The 16,759-nt window shown below is 38.3% G+C and overlaps 1 protein-coding gene across 1 annotated transcript; it reads left to right on the top strand.

Moving 5' to 3' along the window:
• Positions 1 to 1,299: 1,299 nt before the first annotated feature.
• On the top strand, positions 1,300 to 15,699 carry LOC125012064 (3-hydroxy-3-methylglutaryl-coenzyme A reductase-like). The gene is made up of 20 exons (XM_047591673.1): positions 1,300 to 1,467; positions 2,141 to 2,317; positions 2,455 to 2,566; positions 2,692 to 2,779; positions 2,864 to 2,948; positions 3,039 to 3,144; positions 3,472 to 3,578; positions 3,662 to 3,778; positions 3,859 to 4,019; positions 5,008 to 5,267; positions 5,349 to 5,515; positions 7,697 to 7,891; positions 7,966 to 8,124; positions 8,344 to 8,501; positions 8,598 to 8,703; positions 8,818 to 8,988; positions 11,055 to 11,195; positions 11,308 to 11,466; positions 12,631 to 12,785; positions 13,339 to 15,699. The coding sequence occupies exons 2-20, from the start codon at positions 2,153 to 2,155 to the stop codon at positions 13,391 to 13,393; spliced, it is 2,667 nt and encodes an 888-aa protein (XP_047447629.1). The 5' UTR covers positions 1,300 to 1,467; positions 2,141 to 2,152; the 3' UTR covers positions 13,394 to 15,699.
• Positions 15,700 to 16,759: the final 1,060 nt, after the last annotated feature.

Genomic DNA, 16,759 nt, shown 5'->3' on the forward strand with positions numbered 1-16,759 from the left:
GAGTGGCACACATTATTTAGTGACACAAAATCCTTGTTTCAAAAGTGACAGTTACATGTTTAAACTGTAAATCCATAAATACACAGTATAACAATGCTTGATATCAATAAACTATCTTAATCTTAATCTGACAAGACTGTGGAGGACAAATGTGTTACAATGTGATAAGTTTATGGTGTCACAAATCAAAGTTGTTTTCACTAGATGCTTAAATCAAAGAGAAAAATCAAATAAAAATAATCAAAATCAAATATAAATCGGGGTTAACTACTACATCACTATATTACAAAACACAATTATTTATCAAATGCTACATGTGTCTCATCCAGGCCATCAATACAGAAACCTACGGTGTAATTGGTGTGCTACACAGATATGTATAGCACAGACATGAATGAGACGAACCCCAACTCCTGGTAGACGTCTAGTGTGGAGAGAGGTTCCTTTAACAGTCTCTTTGGAGACATGCTTACACTATTCCTGGACGCTAAAGGTGGCTTTTACAACACCTTCAGCTATGGCTTAAAATATACAAAACCCTCTAGAAATACAGAACATTCATAAGAATACATTATATTTTGCAAAGGAAACCTACAGAATTCCAGTCTAGAATATCACAGGGATCCCTCCCATTCCAGTTCAGCCAGTTGGACTGGAGGATGGCGACAAACGAATCTGGTTTGTGATGTTGCCACCAGACACTGCACACTGTAGGGAAAACAGACAATTTTTCTTTATGTCTCTAGTACACTTTATGTACTCTACTATGTTTGTGTGTGTGTGTGTGTGTGTGTGTGTGTGTGTGTGTGTGTGTGTGTGTGTGCAGTATCCATAATACCGTCGGTGCGTTATTTTATAAGATTTTCCAGTTCACAAAGCAACATTCCAGACAGATAAATTATACACCCACATGTCTTATGTTGTCTTATATATTTTTGACTTAAAGCTCAAGGTTTTGGTGAAAAGATATTTGTAGGTCAACACTGTAAGGTCTGATAGCTTTAATAAACAGGTTAATTATAATATATAATATTAGAAGTAGGACGAAAATGCTATATCAAAGCAGATTAAGTGTTCAGATGAACTTTCAGCTAGTATACACAATAACAGCCCACTCTGATGAGGTCTTCCTTGGTCCATGGTTCATCGTTCATCCTTTTATGTCTGTGGAATGGTGAGATTAGTCGTCTTCGCTCTGACCACGCCCCATTACTGCTGTCGCCCTGGAAACGGGGCGTGTATACGGCGCTCGTGAAGCAGGTGACCGACGTGATTGGCTGAAGTGTCGCATGATGCAGTAGCGTGCCATGGTTCCATCGGTATGGTACGCGGTGAGTCGCTGAATCCGCCTCCTGTGTCCTGTGTCTGTGAGACGGGCTCTTCGCAGTCGGCTCGTAGTCCGCTTCGTGCAGGAGGCAGGGATCCAATCATTACTAAACCCATCTTAATTATCATTCTTTAACCAAGGTAAGCCAGCCTGCCACTGGCGCTGATACTAGAAAAATACGTTGTGTGTAATATGTGTATTAGACTTATTTTAGACTAATTTAAGTTTGTCTTCGGCTGAAAGCGTCGAATCTGTTCACCGCGCTGTTAGGATTTAATCATAGTTTTAGGAAGAATACTCCATGTACAATGTGTAATTGTTTAGTAGGGCTAAATAAAGTGAGGGTTGTCACTTTTGCCACCGCGAGTCACCTGGTTCAGTAGCAACCTGCTTTGCAGTGGTCAAGTGTAATCTATTAAGCTACTTAAATGACGCATTTAAAGTTATTCATAATTAACTTGTAGACTAATGATAAAGGGAAAAAACGACGAAGTTAGGTCATTAATTAATTAAAGTTAGTTCATTGGATTTTTCATGGTCTTAAGTTACAATCTGCCACTGGTCCACACATTTTTACATTCTTATTATTATTATTTTTATTGTTTACTGTTATTCTTATAATGCATTTAGATGTACCTGTTACGCTGTATGAAAACGAAGATTATAACTGATTATTGATTTGTAATCTTTGTATTTGATCTCATTGTGGACGATTAATAATGACATTCTAGTGCACAGTCACCTCCACCCATACTGCTATACTGCTATACTACCTGCTAGCCTGTACATTAATTTACTTGTGTTATGTTGTAGCTCAATTGCACCATGCTGACCCGTCTATTCCGTGCCCATGGCCTCCTGGTGGCCTCTCACCCCTGGGAGGTGATTGTTGGCACAGTCACCTTAACTATATGTATGATGTCCATGAATATGTTCACTGGCAATGACCAGATCTGTGGCTGGAACTTTGACTGCCCCAAAACAGAGGAGGTAAGCAAGCTGGATGATCAAAAGCATGTTGTCTGTAGGAGTATATATATATGCGACAGTGTAAAGTACTAACCTAGATTAAACAGTTGGCTGTACATTTTTACCACTACTCATGATTCTTTTCTTTTTTTTCACAGCAAATTCTGAGCAGTGATATTATCATCGTGACTATCACACGCTGTATTGCCATCGTCTACATTTACTTCCAATTCCAGAATTTGAGGCAACTTGGATCCAAATATATTTTAGGTAAATTAGTAGTGGTCACATAGCATGTCGAATGTGATTGGGTTGCCTGTGGCTGTTAAAGGGATATATTTTTTAATTATACTAGCTATCGTAAACTAAAATGCCTTTGATCATCTCCTTCATAGGCATTGCCGGCCTTTTCACCATATTCTCCAGCTTCGTATTCAGCACTGTTGTCATTCACTTTCTGGATAAAGAGCTCACAGGCCTCAAGTAAGGACATACTCAAGACACTTTCCTTTTCACCAGTATCTTTGTTTAAAAACTACAATAGATTGTTCTGTCCTTTTTTTCCAGTGAGGCTTTGCCCTTCTTCCTGCTTCTCATAGACCTCTCCAAAGCATGTGCTCTTGCCAAATTTGCCTTAAGCTCTAGTTCTCAGGTATGAATAAATATTTGCTCATTATGTCGCAACATCACTCATGAAATTCAGCATTTGGCAGGAGTGGTATATTTTCCTCTAACTTTACAGGATGAAGTGAGGGACAACATTGCTCGTGGCATGGCAGTACTAGGACCTACTTTCACTTTGGATGCTCTGGTAGAGTCCTTAGTGATTGGAGTGGGAACCATGTCAGGTACTTGCATCCATTTGGATCACTAAATTATTTTGTTTTGGGTTATGCAGACTTTGCACTGAACTCCATCTTTGTATGTTTAACCGATTCCCCACAGTTTACATGGGGAGGTCAGTAGGTAGCATCTTAACATCCGTTTTAAATATAAATCACATTTTACATATGATGCTGTGAAGTAGCATTTCCTACGAAGAGCTTAAGCATAGTTTGAATTTAATTTCTTTCTACTTCATTCACTCATTTTTTAGTGGCTTTCTGATTTGACAAATTTTGCGATACAGTGTCAATGTCATATGTGAATTATTGTGTTTGTCTCATATCTTTCAGGTGTGAGGCAGTTGGAAATCATGTGTTGCTTTGGATGCATGTCTGTCTTGGCCAACTACTTTGTGTTTATGACTTTCTTCCCTGCGTGTGTCTCACTGGTACTGGAGGTAACGGCAAAGTTTTCAGCTGATGTGTGTACATGTGTGTGGCAATGTCAGTTTGCATCACCATGCTGTCTTTGTTTCCATAGTTGTCTCGTGAAAGTCAGGAAGGCCATCCAATCTGGCAGTTGAGCCACTTCTCTCGAGTGATGGAGGAAGAGGACAGCAAATCCAACCCCGTAACTCAGCGAGTCAAAATGATTATGGTAATGCTTCTCATGCTTTATTTGTTCCCTAGTTTTTATTTGAACTTGAGTGTCATATCCGTTGTCTGCTCTGTTTCCAGTCTCTGGGCCTGGTAATGGTTCACGCCCACAGCCGCTGGATTGCTGAGCCCTTGTCAATCAACACCACAATGGGCATCCCACAGGTTGGGATGGAACTGGATCACCTCTCACCCAGGAGGATTGAGCCAGAGAAACCACTTTGGCACTTCTACCTCACCAGGTGAGGCTAGTGATATTCTTGCTTTGTTTGCATGTGTGTGATGGCTGCCCCTGCATTTCTTGTTTTGTGTGTCACTAAGTTAATGAATCATGAGACAGTTTTTAGGCATTTTAAAGTTCTCCTCACCAGCTCAAGTTTAATAGGGTGTGGTGTGGGGCTAACAACAGAGTACAGCAATAAAAGTATAATTAGTATTTTATTTAACTCAATTATAATAATTTAAGTCAATTAGCAAATAATCTTGCTTAATTAAGCAAAAGTGTTGTCGAAGGGCCTACAGGAAAAGGTAGTGAAATTTTACAGGAAAAGGTAGTACAATTTTTAATTAAAAAAATATCTAAAAGACTTGATAAAGCTAATCAGTAGAGTTCAAACTCAGACCAACAAAGACTTCATCCAGAATGATCAGGAATTGATCAGGAAGTAAAATACAAAACCGACAAGCTGAAATACAGGCAAAGCAATGTGACTGTTACAAATGTACAATAAAGAAGTCGAAAAATGGGCTGCATGTTTGAATGGCCATACCTCTGTATTGTGGAGTATAGAGGTGGATCTCTGATGTTTTGTGGTGCATCTTCTACTATGAATGATATCAGAAAATATTGGAGGACCAATTGCATTCATCAGCTCTGAAGCCACGCCTGACCTGAATTATGTTCCAAAACAGAAAAGCCACTTCAGCTTGTTACAACTTGTTACAACTAACTTTTTTAGTATTTCCTTTATTGCTAAGTTTTGTTTAATGACTGTGCCACTGTTTTGCTTTGAATTCTACTTAATATAGAATAAATGTTTTTTCCTTATCGCTGTTTTCTTGTAAGTGTGCTGCATTTCTTACAAATTCTGCCAGGGGATGGAAAAATTATATATGGATTGAACATTGGTTTGAGTAAAAACAGCAGGTTTATGAAGTCTAAAGTAAAGAAAATCAAGACCTGTGCTTTCTGCTGAAAACAGTACTAAAACCTAATGACTTTCTTTGCAGGATGGTAACTATGGACATTGAACAAGTGATCTGTCTGGCCTTGGCCCTGCTTCTGGCGATCAAGTATATATTCTTTGAGAAAGCTGAGATGGAATCCACATTGTCACTGAAGAACCCCATTACAATGTCCACCCCTACTCTAAACCTGCGACGACCCTCTATAACATGCTGCAGGCAGGAGCCGCTTGCTTCCCAATCTGTAGATCTTGCCCCTGCCCATAGCAAGGCTACTCCAGCATCTGTTCAGACGGAGAAAAGAGGTGTGAGCACACTCAGAGATGTTGTTGTAGCAGATGGATGTGTGTAGAACTGTAATATTCAACTTTTACTTGTTTCCCTAGATGAGGTTATACGACCCCTGTCTGCCACAACTGCTGATAACCAGATCAAGAGCTCCTTTATCGTTGGTGAAGAAGATGAAGACGTAAAGTCTGAGACCCCACAGCCAAGCCTCCCCCAGAAGCCCAGGAGCCTGGTCGACTGCGTAGCCATCCTCAACAACCCTGAGGTGAGACATTTCACAGAAAGACCTTAGTCAACTCTCTGTTCATGTAGTCTGAGTTTACCAGTAAAACTGCAGGCCTGAGGTAGCTGTGTGATTTAACTAGACTGTAATGAGCTTAGACGCCTAGACTTTGAGGCTGAACCAATTAGAGCATGACAGCAATAGAAAATATATTTGCACTGTTTCCACTGGTTCTGTGTGGCCTTGTTTCCTCAGAACTCACCTTTAAAAGCAATTTCTACACTGTTGCCAATAAACTTGGAAAGTATTTTTTTTTACCTCTTAATGAAATGAAATGATTGTGACAATTGATTCTTGATTCTTGATCGTCTTCTCAAAACCATTGATGAATCTCTACAAACATATAACTGATGTGCAGAAATATCAATATAAATATAATTATATAATAATATATGATTCCAACTTTATGGGCAACAGTGTAGTAATTTGACGACATAGCTACGGCGTAGCTCCAGACCCCATGCTGTAACCCGAGTTGCACCTCCCCATGAATGTAATGACCTGTTGTGTGGTGCAGACTATAAAGGCTGCCACTAGTCTGAAATGCATTTCCTTGTTCATGTGACTCAGCGACCAGACAAGCATAGAAACTTTCCTTTATTCAGGCCCATACACCCCATCTACACAGATATTTTCTCTGTGTTCTGTTTTGCAGTGAATTTTGCAATGTGTTGATCCACATTTATTAGCTTCAACTAACTCCAATATGAGCTTAGTTTCACTCACCATTGTGTGAAGTGTGGAGTCAAACTCAACACAGCTGGCCAGTCACCGCCTAGTGTTTCAGTGGCATAATTCCATAACAATGCAGACACACCTGTGTTCAGGTATAAATGTTTTCGACAGCATAACACACCTACATTGTCAGCGTGCCATGGTTCTATAAGTTACACTTAAAGCTATCTGACACAAAACATACTTGTGTGTATCAATACAATGCACATTTCATAGCCAATTGGTTACAGCACTCCTAAAATGTGCTGGAAATTTTCTTTAATAAAGACATGTTAAATAATTTAGCAGATGATGGTTCAAGAACTCCAATGCAATTTGGGCCCAATGTAATGCACGTAAACTGTACAACAAACGTCATTCCCATAATCTGAACAAATTTTCTGAAGAGGGGGGATACTGCAAAATGTGTCAACTCATGTCAGCTATCATAGGGGATGCTACATGCAGAACACCAGAATAAATAAAAATAATATTGAAAAAAATATTGAAAGTGTCTACAAGGTGAGAATATACAATACAGGTGGGTGAAAAGATATTAAGCATCTTTAATCTGATTAACTAGAGTAAATTTAATCTTATTCATTAGTGTTTATAAATTAAAAGAATCTATTTTAAGACCGTCTTAATGCGAAGATGAAGTAAGTTCGTGTCAGGCCAAGTCTAGAAAATGTCTGATAGCAGTGTTGAGCATTTGGGGTTACCAGATTGGAAAAGTAGTAAACCAACTACACTATGGAACCCATACTGTCATCACATATTTCTCCTTTCATCTAATCCTTCAACACAGTTGTGTTTCCCATTACAAACTTGTCATGTACAAGAACAAATTACAGTATGTCAATACCTAAAGAATCTTAATATGTTTAAGACCACAAACAACAACCATATAGCACAGAATGGCATTATACTGCATCATGCTACAGCAGACAGGAACAGTAGACAACTTTAAGTTTATGTGGTTTAAAGTAAAACAAATACTTCCATTAGCATAGATACTACAGTTTTAAAATGTGTACACTTCTAACTGAATGATACTACATCCACTGTTTGCTAAAGTATTTGAGTGAATTCTGAAGTGTAAATGGATGCAGTATTCACATCAAGGTAACATACTATCACAGACTGAAATATATCACTGGAGTAACATAAAGCAACCTTAAATCTGGCCAACACAGATAAAGATAAAGGTTTCTTTTTAATAACATTTAGAGTTCTGGTCTTAATTATTTTGCAACAGACCCGTGCTGCTTGGAGACCTCCACTAGGTATCTCTCCTGGTTCTAGTCCTTGTTTTTATATTATTATCTACAGTCTATATGGTTTAAATAATCTGCTAGAAGATTTTGATATATATTGAATTAAAAAAGAAACTGGCCACTGTTTTCAATAAGCTACTTGAATAGTAAGTTGAGACTGTATGTCTTCAAGCTGGGCCCTGGTTTCCTGAGTGATTCCGAAGTGATGCTGCTGGTCAACTCTAAACACATCCCTGCATACAAACTGGAAGTCATGATGGAGAAACCAGTGAGAGGGGTAGCCATTAGAAGAAAGATCATATCTGCAAAGCTGCCCTCTCCCTCTGCACTCTCCTGTCTGCCATACACTGACTATGACTACTCTAAGGTAAAGAAATGCTCGCCCAAGACAAACATTCAATCCTCTCTGTGAAACTCTTTTACAAAGTTCTTTTTTTTTAGGTTATAGGCACCTGCTGTGAGAATGTTATTGGCTACGTTCCCATACCAGTGGGTGTGGCTGGGCCACTGCATCTGGATGGTAAACAGTTCCAGGTTCCCATGGCAACTACTGAAGGCTGCTTGGTTGCCAGCACAAATCGTGGTTGTCGAGCCATTGCTGTGAGTGTCATGTTTTTGTCACTGAAATTACAGGACATGTATAATATGTATAAATGTGGTGTGCAGTTGCAAGATAATTGCAAACTCATAAAGTTTTTAAAAGGAGTTTTTTATTTCATCTTGTGCTTTTGTTGTTATCACGACTCGTGATAAATACTCTGAACACCATAATGTGTTAATCTTGTATCTGACTTGTGGCCTGTTCCATACATGCTGTAGCTGAGTGGTGGAGCCAACAGTCGAATTTTGGCTGACAGCATGACACGGGGACCCATTGTGAGACTACCCTCTGCTTGCATGGCTGCTGAAGTAAAGGCCTGGCTGGAGACCACAGATGGGTTTCAGGCCATCAAGGAGGCCTTTGACAACACCAGCAGGTAAAACATGACAACTGTCATGGGAATAACTTGAATTTGGAGTGTGTACACGGCATGTTGGTTTTGTGTGAAACACAATGACATGGCTGTTGGCAGGTTTGCACGGCTCCAGAGATTGCTGGTTGCTTTGGCTGGGAGAAATCTTTACATCCGCTTCCATTCAAAGACTGGAGATGCCATGGGGATGAATATGATCTCTAAGGTAACTTTTAGATATTTTAGACAGAATATATATGTGAAGATAGTTGTTTGATAAAATGTTGGATATTATATGTAATGCCAGTTTATTTGATGCATTACGATTGTCTGCACACAGGGTACAGAGCAGGCTCTGAGCCGACTGCAGCAGCACTTCCCAGAGCTGCAGGTGGTGGCTGTCAGTGGGAACTTTTGCACAGACAAGAAACCAGCTGCAGTTAATTGGATCGAAGGCAGGGGAAAGTCCGTTGTCTGTGAAGCCACCATTACTTCCAAAGTGGTCAGAGAAGTAAGTATTTTTTTTATTTTTATTAAAGGGCTTATTATAAGATGAAAAAATACATTGGAATAGTATCCAATATACAGTAAATTTAAACTTAGAAGTATTTACTTATCTTATCTTATCTTATCTATAATCTAATAAATATTAATTTAGTCAACCTTCTAGTCATGACATCTTGTCATATTTACTACTTTTTAAATGTTTTTTGTGCTACCGTTTTTCCCACTGCGTTTTATATTGCTACCCCATCTATTACATCAATGCACATAAAAGAAATATTTTGTAGCCAACAAAAGAAAATCTTATTTGTGTTGTGTGAAACCACCTCGACCTGAGCACCCCTGTACGAGGGGCTGAGGTAAGATACACGTGCTACAGACGGCCTAAACGCATTATAGCATACACCATTCCGAACATGTAATACACCACAATGATGGGGAGAAACTCATCTAAAAGCCTCTGTCAGGCATTGCCACCTAAACGAAACACAAATAAAACCGCAAGCAAGGAACGTGACGAAAACAAGAATGCGGCAAACTTTCATTGAGTGTTTCTACTAACCTCACCACTTCAAGATAGTCACACATTGATGTGTCATATGAAAGCAGAGATTCTGCTGATTACAGATATGTCTGTATCTTCACTGTGTGACAAAAACTCAGACAGCTAGGGACCAAAGAGTCGCAACAATAACATAAATCATCAGTATGTCTTACCTTTGCTGTTTTGTGATTAAAAGTTATATTGCAGCTCCAGAAATGCTGCTTATGGCTTCACCTATGACTCTGTGTCAGTTTGAAATGAATCATGGAGCTCCTATTTGTTTACATGAAAAAGAAGAGGCTCCTAGGTTGGAGTGTAGGGTCGCTGACAATATGGGATCTTTGTGTTTACTTCACTCTGGATCGGCATTGCTGATTGGTTGATAGAGTTGTCAGTCATTAAATTTGACCAATTGGTTGGCAGGATATTCTCCTTGAGTTTCATGAAGGCCTCCTTTTACACGGTTTGGGTGAATGAGTCAAAACTGTTGTATTTGTATTTAGTGATATATCAGTGAAACAAAATTGTTTTTTTCAGACTGGTACCTGAGAAAGATCCAATGGCACACATGGTGCCAAAATATGACTAAAAGGCATAATTGGTGGTTCCACCTGAACATAAATGGGTTAAAACATTTCTAAAATTGTTCTCTGTACAAAATTGTAAATTAAATTTTACATTACTAATTCATATTTAAATTGGGCATTTAACCCACATACCAGGGGTGGTTTTCTAAATAAAGTGTTTTTTTAGGCAAGAACAGAAATTTATATTTTCTACTTTGTTCCAGGTGAATTTTCTCTGACACAGTACCATATATCTTTATTTTGACACCTTTGTAGCAATCTCATAGGTGTTTGTGTCACAGGTGACCAAATTATTCATACAGCCCTTAGAGTTGTGAAGATATAATCCATTTACCATTATATGCCATTTTGCATTTGCACATTCTAATTCCACTGCCTTCATAGACTTGCCCACAGTGGAAAATAAAAAAACCTTCATGAAGTTGTTACTTAGACATGATTTTGACAACAAAGTTGGAGTTTCTTGCATTTGAGACCACCAGTTGGGTTCTATCTGAGATCGTGCCAAGAAACACCCTAAATGAACTGTCAGAAAATACATTCAAAGAAGTTAGTTAACCTTATGACGGTATTTGTCAGAATACTAAGAGAACATACGGTTGTAATATATGCTCAAATAGTTATTTTGAAACATCTGAACTTACTATATTTCTCTTAAAACTCTTTTATTAATCTTGATCTCTCTGGATAATTCCAAAATGTAACAACACAGAAAAAAGGATCAATACAGTAAATAATTCTCTCATTAATGTAAAGAAAACATGAAAACATTAAAAACTACACAGAAGAAAATGATATAGATTCCATTTCACAATCTGGAAAATAGTATTTTAGATTAATTTGGTTTGTGTGATTATTTGTTCTGCTTTTTTATTCATTGCACATTTGTCAGAATGCCATTAATCTTTTAACAGTAAACTGATGTTCCCTTTTGTGTCTAAGGTTTTGAAAACAACAACAGAGTCTCTGGTTGAAGTCAACATCAATAAGAACTTGGTGGGGTCAGCTATGGCTGGTAGCATTGGAGGGTTTAATGCACATTCAGCCAATTTGGTGACTGCCATCTACATAGCCTGTGGACAGGTAAAATACTTTTAAGGAAATATTTTGCATCAGTTTGACTAAATATCTTTCTGTGATGTCTTCTTCTGTCTCCTGTGGAAATGTTTATACTGTACGTATGTGTTTCATCCAGGATCCAGCCCAGTCAGTGGGCAGCAGCAACTGCATCACCCTCATGGAGCCATCGGGACCAACAGGCGAAGACTTGTACATCAGCTGCACCATGCCCTCTATAGAACTGGGCACTGTAGGGGGAGGAACCAACTTGTCCCCCCAACAAGCCTGCCTCCAGGTACACACACACACACTCACAAAGGCAGAGGCAGGTATGTTTGTTATCAGGTCATTGGAAAAATGCCATAAAGACACTGTGCTACCATGCTTTGTTGAAATAGTGTTGTCACGATGCCAACATTTTGGTATTGGTACTGGTACCAACATGTATTTCGATATTTTTCGATACTTTTTCAAATAAAAAGAGAGCACAAAAAAATGTCATTACTGACTTTATTTTAACAAGAGACAAGAGAGAACAAGAACACAATTTTAAAATAAATTAAATAAAAAACGATTCAAAACACTAGGGCTTTCTTTCCTAGGTCCTACTCAAGGCCATCTTAAGTAGGACCAATGTCTTTAAATGGTATTTCACTATGCTGTAGTCTTTATAACATATTAAATGGCTAAATGTGTATGTAAAAGTTTGTTACTTTATAAAGATCATGCATGCATGCATTTTACAGTTCTGGAAAAAAATTAAGGGACCACTTCAGATTTATTGTAAATCACCATGACTACATGTATGGCAAAAAGTTTTAAAAACTGTCACTGTGAGACTATAATATAATATAATATAATATAATATAATATAATATAATATAATATAAAAGGTTATTTAAACCAGAGTTTAGTGGTAATTACAGTGCAGCTCTAATTTGTTTTCTTCCAGAGCTACTTTTGTGGAGAGTGAAGGGGGGTGGCGTTACTTGCTTTTAACACTGAATGTAGCTAAGTTGGTGGTGTTTCTACCCTTAATCAGATACATTTTAAAACACCGTTTGCATGGTGTCATTGCCTTGCCATGCTCATTTGTTTTCAAACCAAAGTCGTGCCATATCGCACTTCACGTCCCTGCTTTGTCCACGAGTTGTGGCGTGGTGAGTGATGCAGCAGCCATTCTCCTCTCCGTGATCCTCTCTCTCTCTCTCTCTCTCTGCCCCCCCACCCCCCACTACCACCTCTCCCTCTCTCGCGCACGCTCCGTCTCTCTCTCCCTCTGTCTCTCTCTCTCTCTCTATTTCCCTTTTTGTCCTCAAGCTCCGCTCAGCTCTAGTTACAGCGCGATGATGTCTCGCAAAATTGTCTCGCTAGAGCAAAATTACACAGGTTTGTTTCTTTTTGTTTGTGTTTTTGTTTTTAAAGAAAAGTGTGTGTGTGCATTGAAATGTGTTTTCAGATGCTGGGTGTGCAGGGAGCCAGTGATACCTGTCCAGGGGAGAATGCCCGGCAGCTGGCCAGGGTGGTGTGTGCCACTGTACTGGCTGGAGAGCTCTCACTGATGGCTGCCCTGGCTGCTGGACACCTGGTCAAGAGTCACATGACACACAACAGGTGAGCGCAAATTAACAGATTTGTGTCATGTTTGTCTGCGAATTATTCACTGATTTATACAAAAGATGTTGGAGTTCAGTTAGTTATTATAAGAAATATAAGAAACATGAGTTGGTGCAGTGAATTTAAAGAACAGGGAATAAGGACTGAGTGGCTCTGAGATTGTGGGTAAGCAACCATTGGGTAAGAACTGAGAGGTTGAAAATTGTGACTGAAGTGATTTGAATAGCATGGGAAAGCAGGTGATTGACAGCTACCTAAAAGCTTCACGTATTCACAATGATATATTAAGGCCCATATAGCCTAGAAAGGACCTAACAGTGTGTCAGGCACAAGAAAACACATCTAGAGAGCTGCGGCATTTCCAAGCATGCAGAATAATCTTGTCTGTAAGAAGGAATACCTATTTGCAAGTCTAGCTTTTGATATTACTTATTATATACTTATTATATAATACAAAGCTTTCACTGATTTTACCTAGACACACTTTGATTAAACAAAAAAGAGGTACATTTGGCATCACATGATGGAATTTTATCTTTCCTGTTTGCAGATCTAAGGTGAACCTGCAGGAGACTCCAGAAGTGTGCTGCAGGAAACCCTCCTGAAAGCTTGAGCAGTAACGCCAGGACAATACGGACAATCTGAAAGAGTTTTCGATGAAAACAGACCTTTCAAGTGCTTTCAAAGAGACACATGACTGTCTTTTGACCAATTTCTATTCTGGGTATGAATACAGTAGAATCCAAACTAATCAGACTTTTCTGCCTTTTCATTTTCTCCATCTGGTTGTGTTTCTAATGAAATGGTCAGGACCAGTCAGTAATTCCTTTATTCCTACAGATAAGATCGCTGTCAGGCTTTTGGATAACAGACAATTTGGGTTCAAATTAAATTTTCTATACTACTCTGCTGTCACTTTGAACACTGCAAACACAGAAACACCTCAAAGGGAAGCATTTAACATGTTTCACTGTATGTGGCTGGGTACAGGCACTAGAGCAATGTTACTATTGATTTTGCATTATTTAGTTTCATTTGTGAAGCCAACAAGGATCCATCATGTCTAAGTTATGAATAACTAAAAATAAGTGGGGTTCTGGTTCAAGAAATAACAAATAAACATACAAAGGAATGACTTCCCTTAATTTAAAACTGGTGGGATTTACAAAATCATAATAAATAATGTAAATGAGTAATGCAGTACTACTTACTAAATATTGCTCAGTGTTCTCCTATTTGCAATAGTATTATTCAGCAGCATTATTTAGGCCCACTAATTTTGTGCTCGATGGAGCCTCTTCTGTTCTAAATTTACCTTGTCAATAATAGTGTTTCAGTAGTTTCCCTTCTGCAAGCAAGATATTGCGTTGCTTTGGAAGTTTAAATTGTTCCTTTAATTGAGAGATGAAGTGAAGCAGAAATTTGCCCTGGACTGGCTCGGCATTGGGGAAGGGTGTAGCCAACAACGACAATGAACACCTGAAGACGTGCAGCCACCTGAACGACAAAAACACAGAAAGGGTTAAGTGATGGAAACAACGTAAACATTTGAGAGCCTTTCCTATGCCTGAGATTGTTATTAGAGACCAGTTCTGTAAATGGGATCATGCAGCAAACTATAAGACCATTCATGCTGAGATTATCTTGCGCAATTATCATAGAAAAACAAAACCTTCCTCCACTGGCCTCTCCACTGCAGTTCCAATACCAAAGGCAATTACTCTTACGTGATTTGCATTTTCTACAAATACATGTATGTGTGTGTTATATGTGAAAACAAATTTGCACAGGCTTGGAATGTCCTTGAATTAAATACAGTAATTCATCAGTGTCAAGACAAATCAAGAAAGTGTCACCACAGTGTCACACCACACATAAAGAGACTCCAAATCATGTTGAATTTTAACATACAGTTTACTTACACCGTTGATGTGTTTAGAAAAATTAACATACAAGATGTGGTGTTGGGGAAATATATTCAGTTAGTGAATGTTCCTGTTGTACTGACAGATGGCAAATATTTTGAATATATTTTATTTTGTAATAAACACAAGACATACTTTTATAGTGACATATCATACTGTTTTGGTTAATGTCCTCTCATGAATCAATCAATTGCATAAGCCAGTATCACAACAGCCCCTTTTAAATGAATATTAGAACAGAAGACATTATATACTACCTTAATCAAAGCCAGGCATGTGCACAAAAACAGGTCATCACACCAAATAGAAGCTATAGTACACTGAAACAAATGACAGGTGACCACAACAAAACTTAAAAATATAAGATTAACACTATTAACTAATCATAGAGCAGTCTTACCAAATAAAGATATTTTAACTAAAATTAGTTAAGATTAAAAGAAAGAAAGAAAGACTGCAGGAAGTAGAAACCTTCCCCCGGTCTAAACACAAAAGTCATCTATAAAATGTTGCCAGATGTAGTAGAATCTCTTCTCTTCTTTTAGGAGGAGATTTTAGATAGATCTAGGTTTTAGATCTTACCTAATTCCAGATATTTTCTCACTCCTTTCATTAGGTGTGAGTGTGTTGAGAGTATTGTGAAACACCTCACTGATGGTTTTATGCCCCTGTTCTATGCCACTTGTATACAACAGTGACTTTATGAGCACTCTGTTCACCCACTAAACGTTTCTACAATGAATATTTTGAATGCCAACTATATCCATTCTTTTATTCATTATCAGTCTTTATGTAACATGCATCAGCTATATCTTGTACTCTTCTTTGTATCATGATTAAATGCTGCATGTGTGTTATATTTAGATTTTGTATGTATGACAGATGTACAGTATGTATCATCTTGTTTGCCCCACTCTTCTCTATTCCTTTCTTCTCTCACCTACCTGGCTGGCCTATTTAAATAAAATTTAATTGAAAAAACTGAATTGAATTAGTCTGGACAATGTACTACCTTGAATTGTAAAATACATGTCACTGCATGTCAGTTGACTCAGGTCATCATATACTGTAGTTTGGATAGTGTGTAGGTCCATGTATATTATATTTGTTTTGTAACTGAACAACAGAGTGATTTCCAAATAGAGGACTTTGGACAAAACTAGTCTACAACGCAAACAAAAGAAATTCAGACCAGCATTCATAATCCAGTGTATGTGATACCACTGGACTATCTAATGATTCAGGAGATACAGCAGTAAGAGCTAAAAATAGTCTGGAAGAAAGGAGGGACAGCAACGTGCTCTTTGTATATTTAACAAAAGTGGAGTTTGACTACGTAACCAGTAGGACTTCATCTTTATAGGACTTGCTCAGTCATAAAGCTGGAAGTGATAATCTCTGATAATAATGCTGTAATAATTCCTTGGTCATTCTAGGTTTGTTTGTTTTTTGTTTTATTATTTTATTCCACATGAAGTCTTTAATCATTTTATTTAAGCTATGAAGGAAATCTTTCTGTTCATTTGATTACACTGATATACAAAGAAAGAAACGTTGGAAACTTGTATTGGGTGAACATATAAAACATTTTTTTAATGTGATAAGTTATTGCGCTCTGGGTAATGCAGTTTAGGTATCATTATGACAAGACCAGGTGGAAGCCTGGAGAAAGACACTGAACTCCCAGTTGCTCCCAGCTGTGCAGCTGGCACTGCTGTGCTTGTGTGCTTGGTGTGTGTGCTTGTGTGAGCGAATGGATGGATGTGTCTCTGACTGTAAAGCACCTTTGAGTAGGTAGAAAAGCGCTATATAAGAGCAAGACCATTTACCAAAGCCAGAGACTTCCCACTGCATTAAAATGACAGATAAGCAGACTCTATCCCTGTTTCCATCAATATGCATCTACTGTTACAAATTGGTGTGTAATGGAGTGAAATGTTACGGATACTAAATATGAATCACAACACCAGATTTCGGTGCCTGGATTCTGACTGCTTTTCAAATCTAGTGGTACAGTCAACTGCACAACAGCTCTTCCCTATTTTT

The sequence above is a fragment of the Mugil cephalus genome, chromosome 8, assembly GCF_022458985.1.
Source record: "Mugil cephalus isolate CIBA_MC_2020 chromosome 8, CIBA_Mcephalus_1.1, whole genome shotgun sequence".
Taxonomy (NCBI): Eukaryota; Metazoa; Chordata; class Actinopteri; order Mugiliformes; family Mugilidae; genus Mugil; species Mugil cephalus.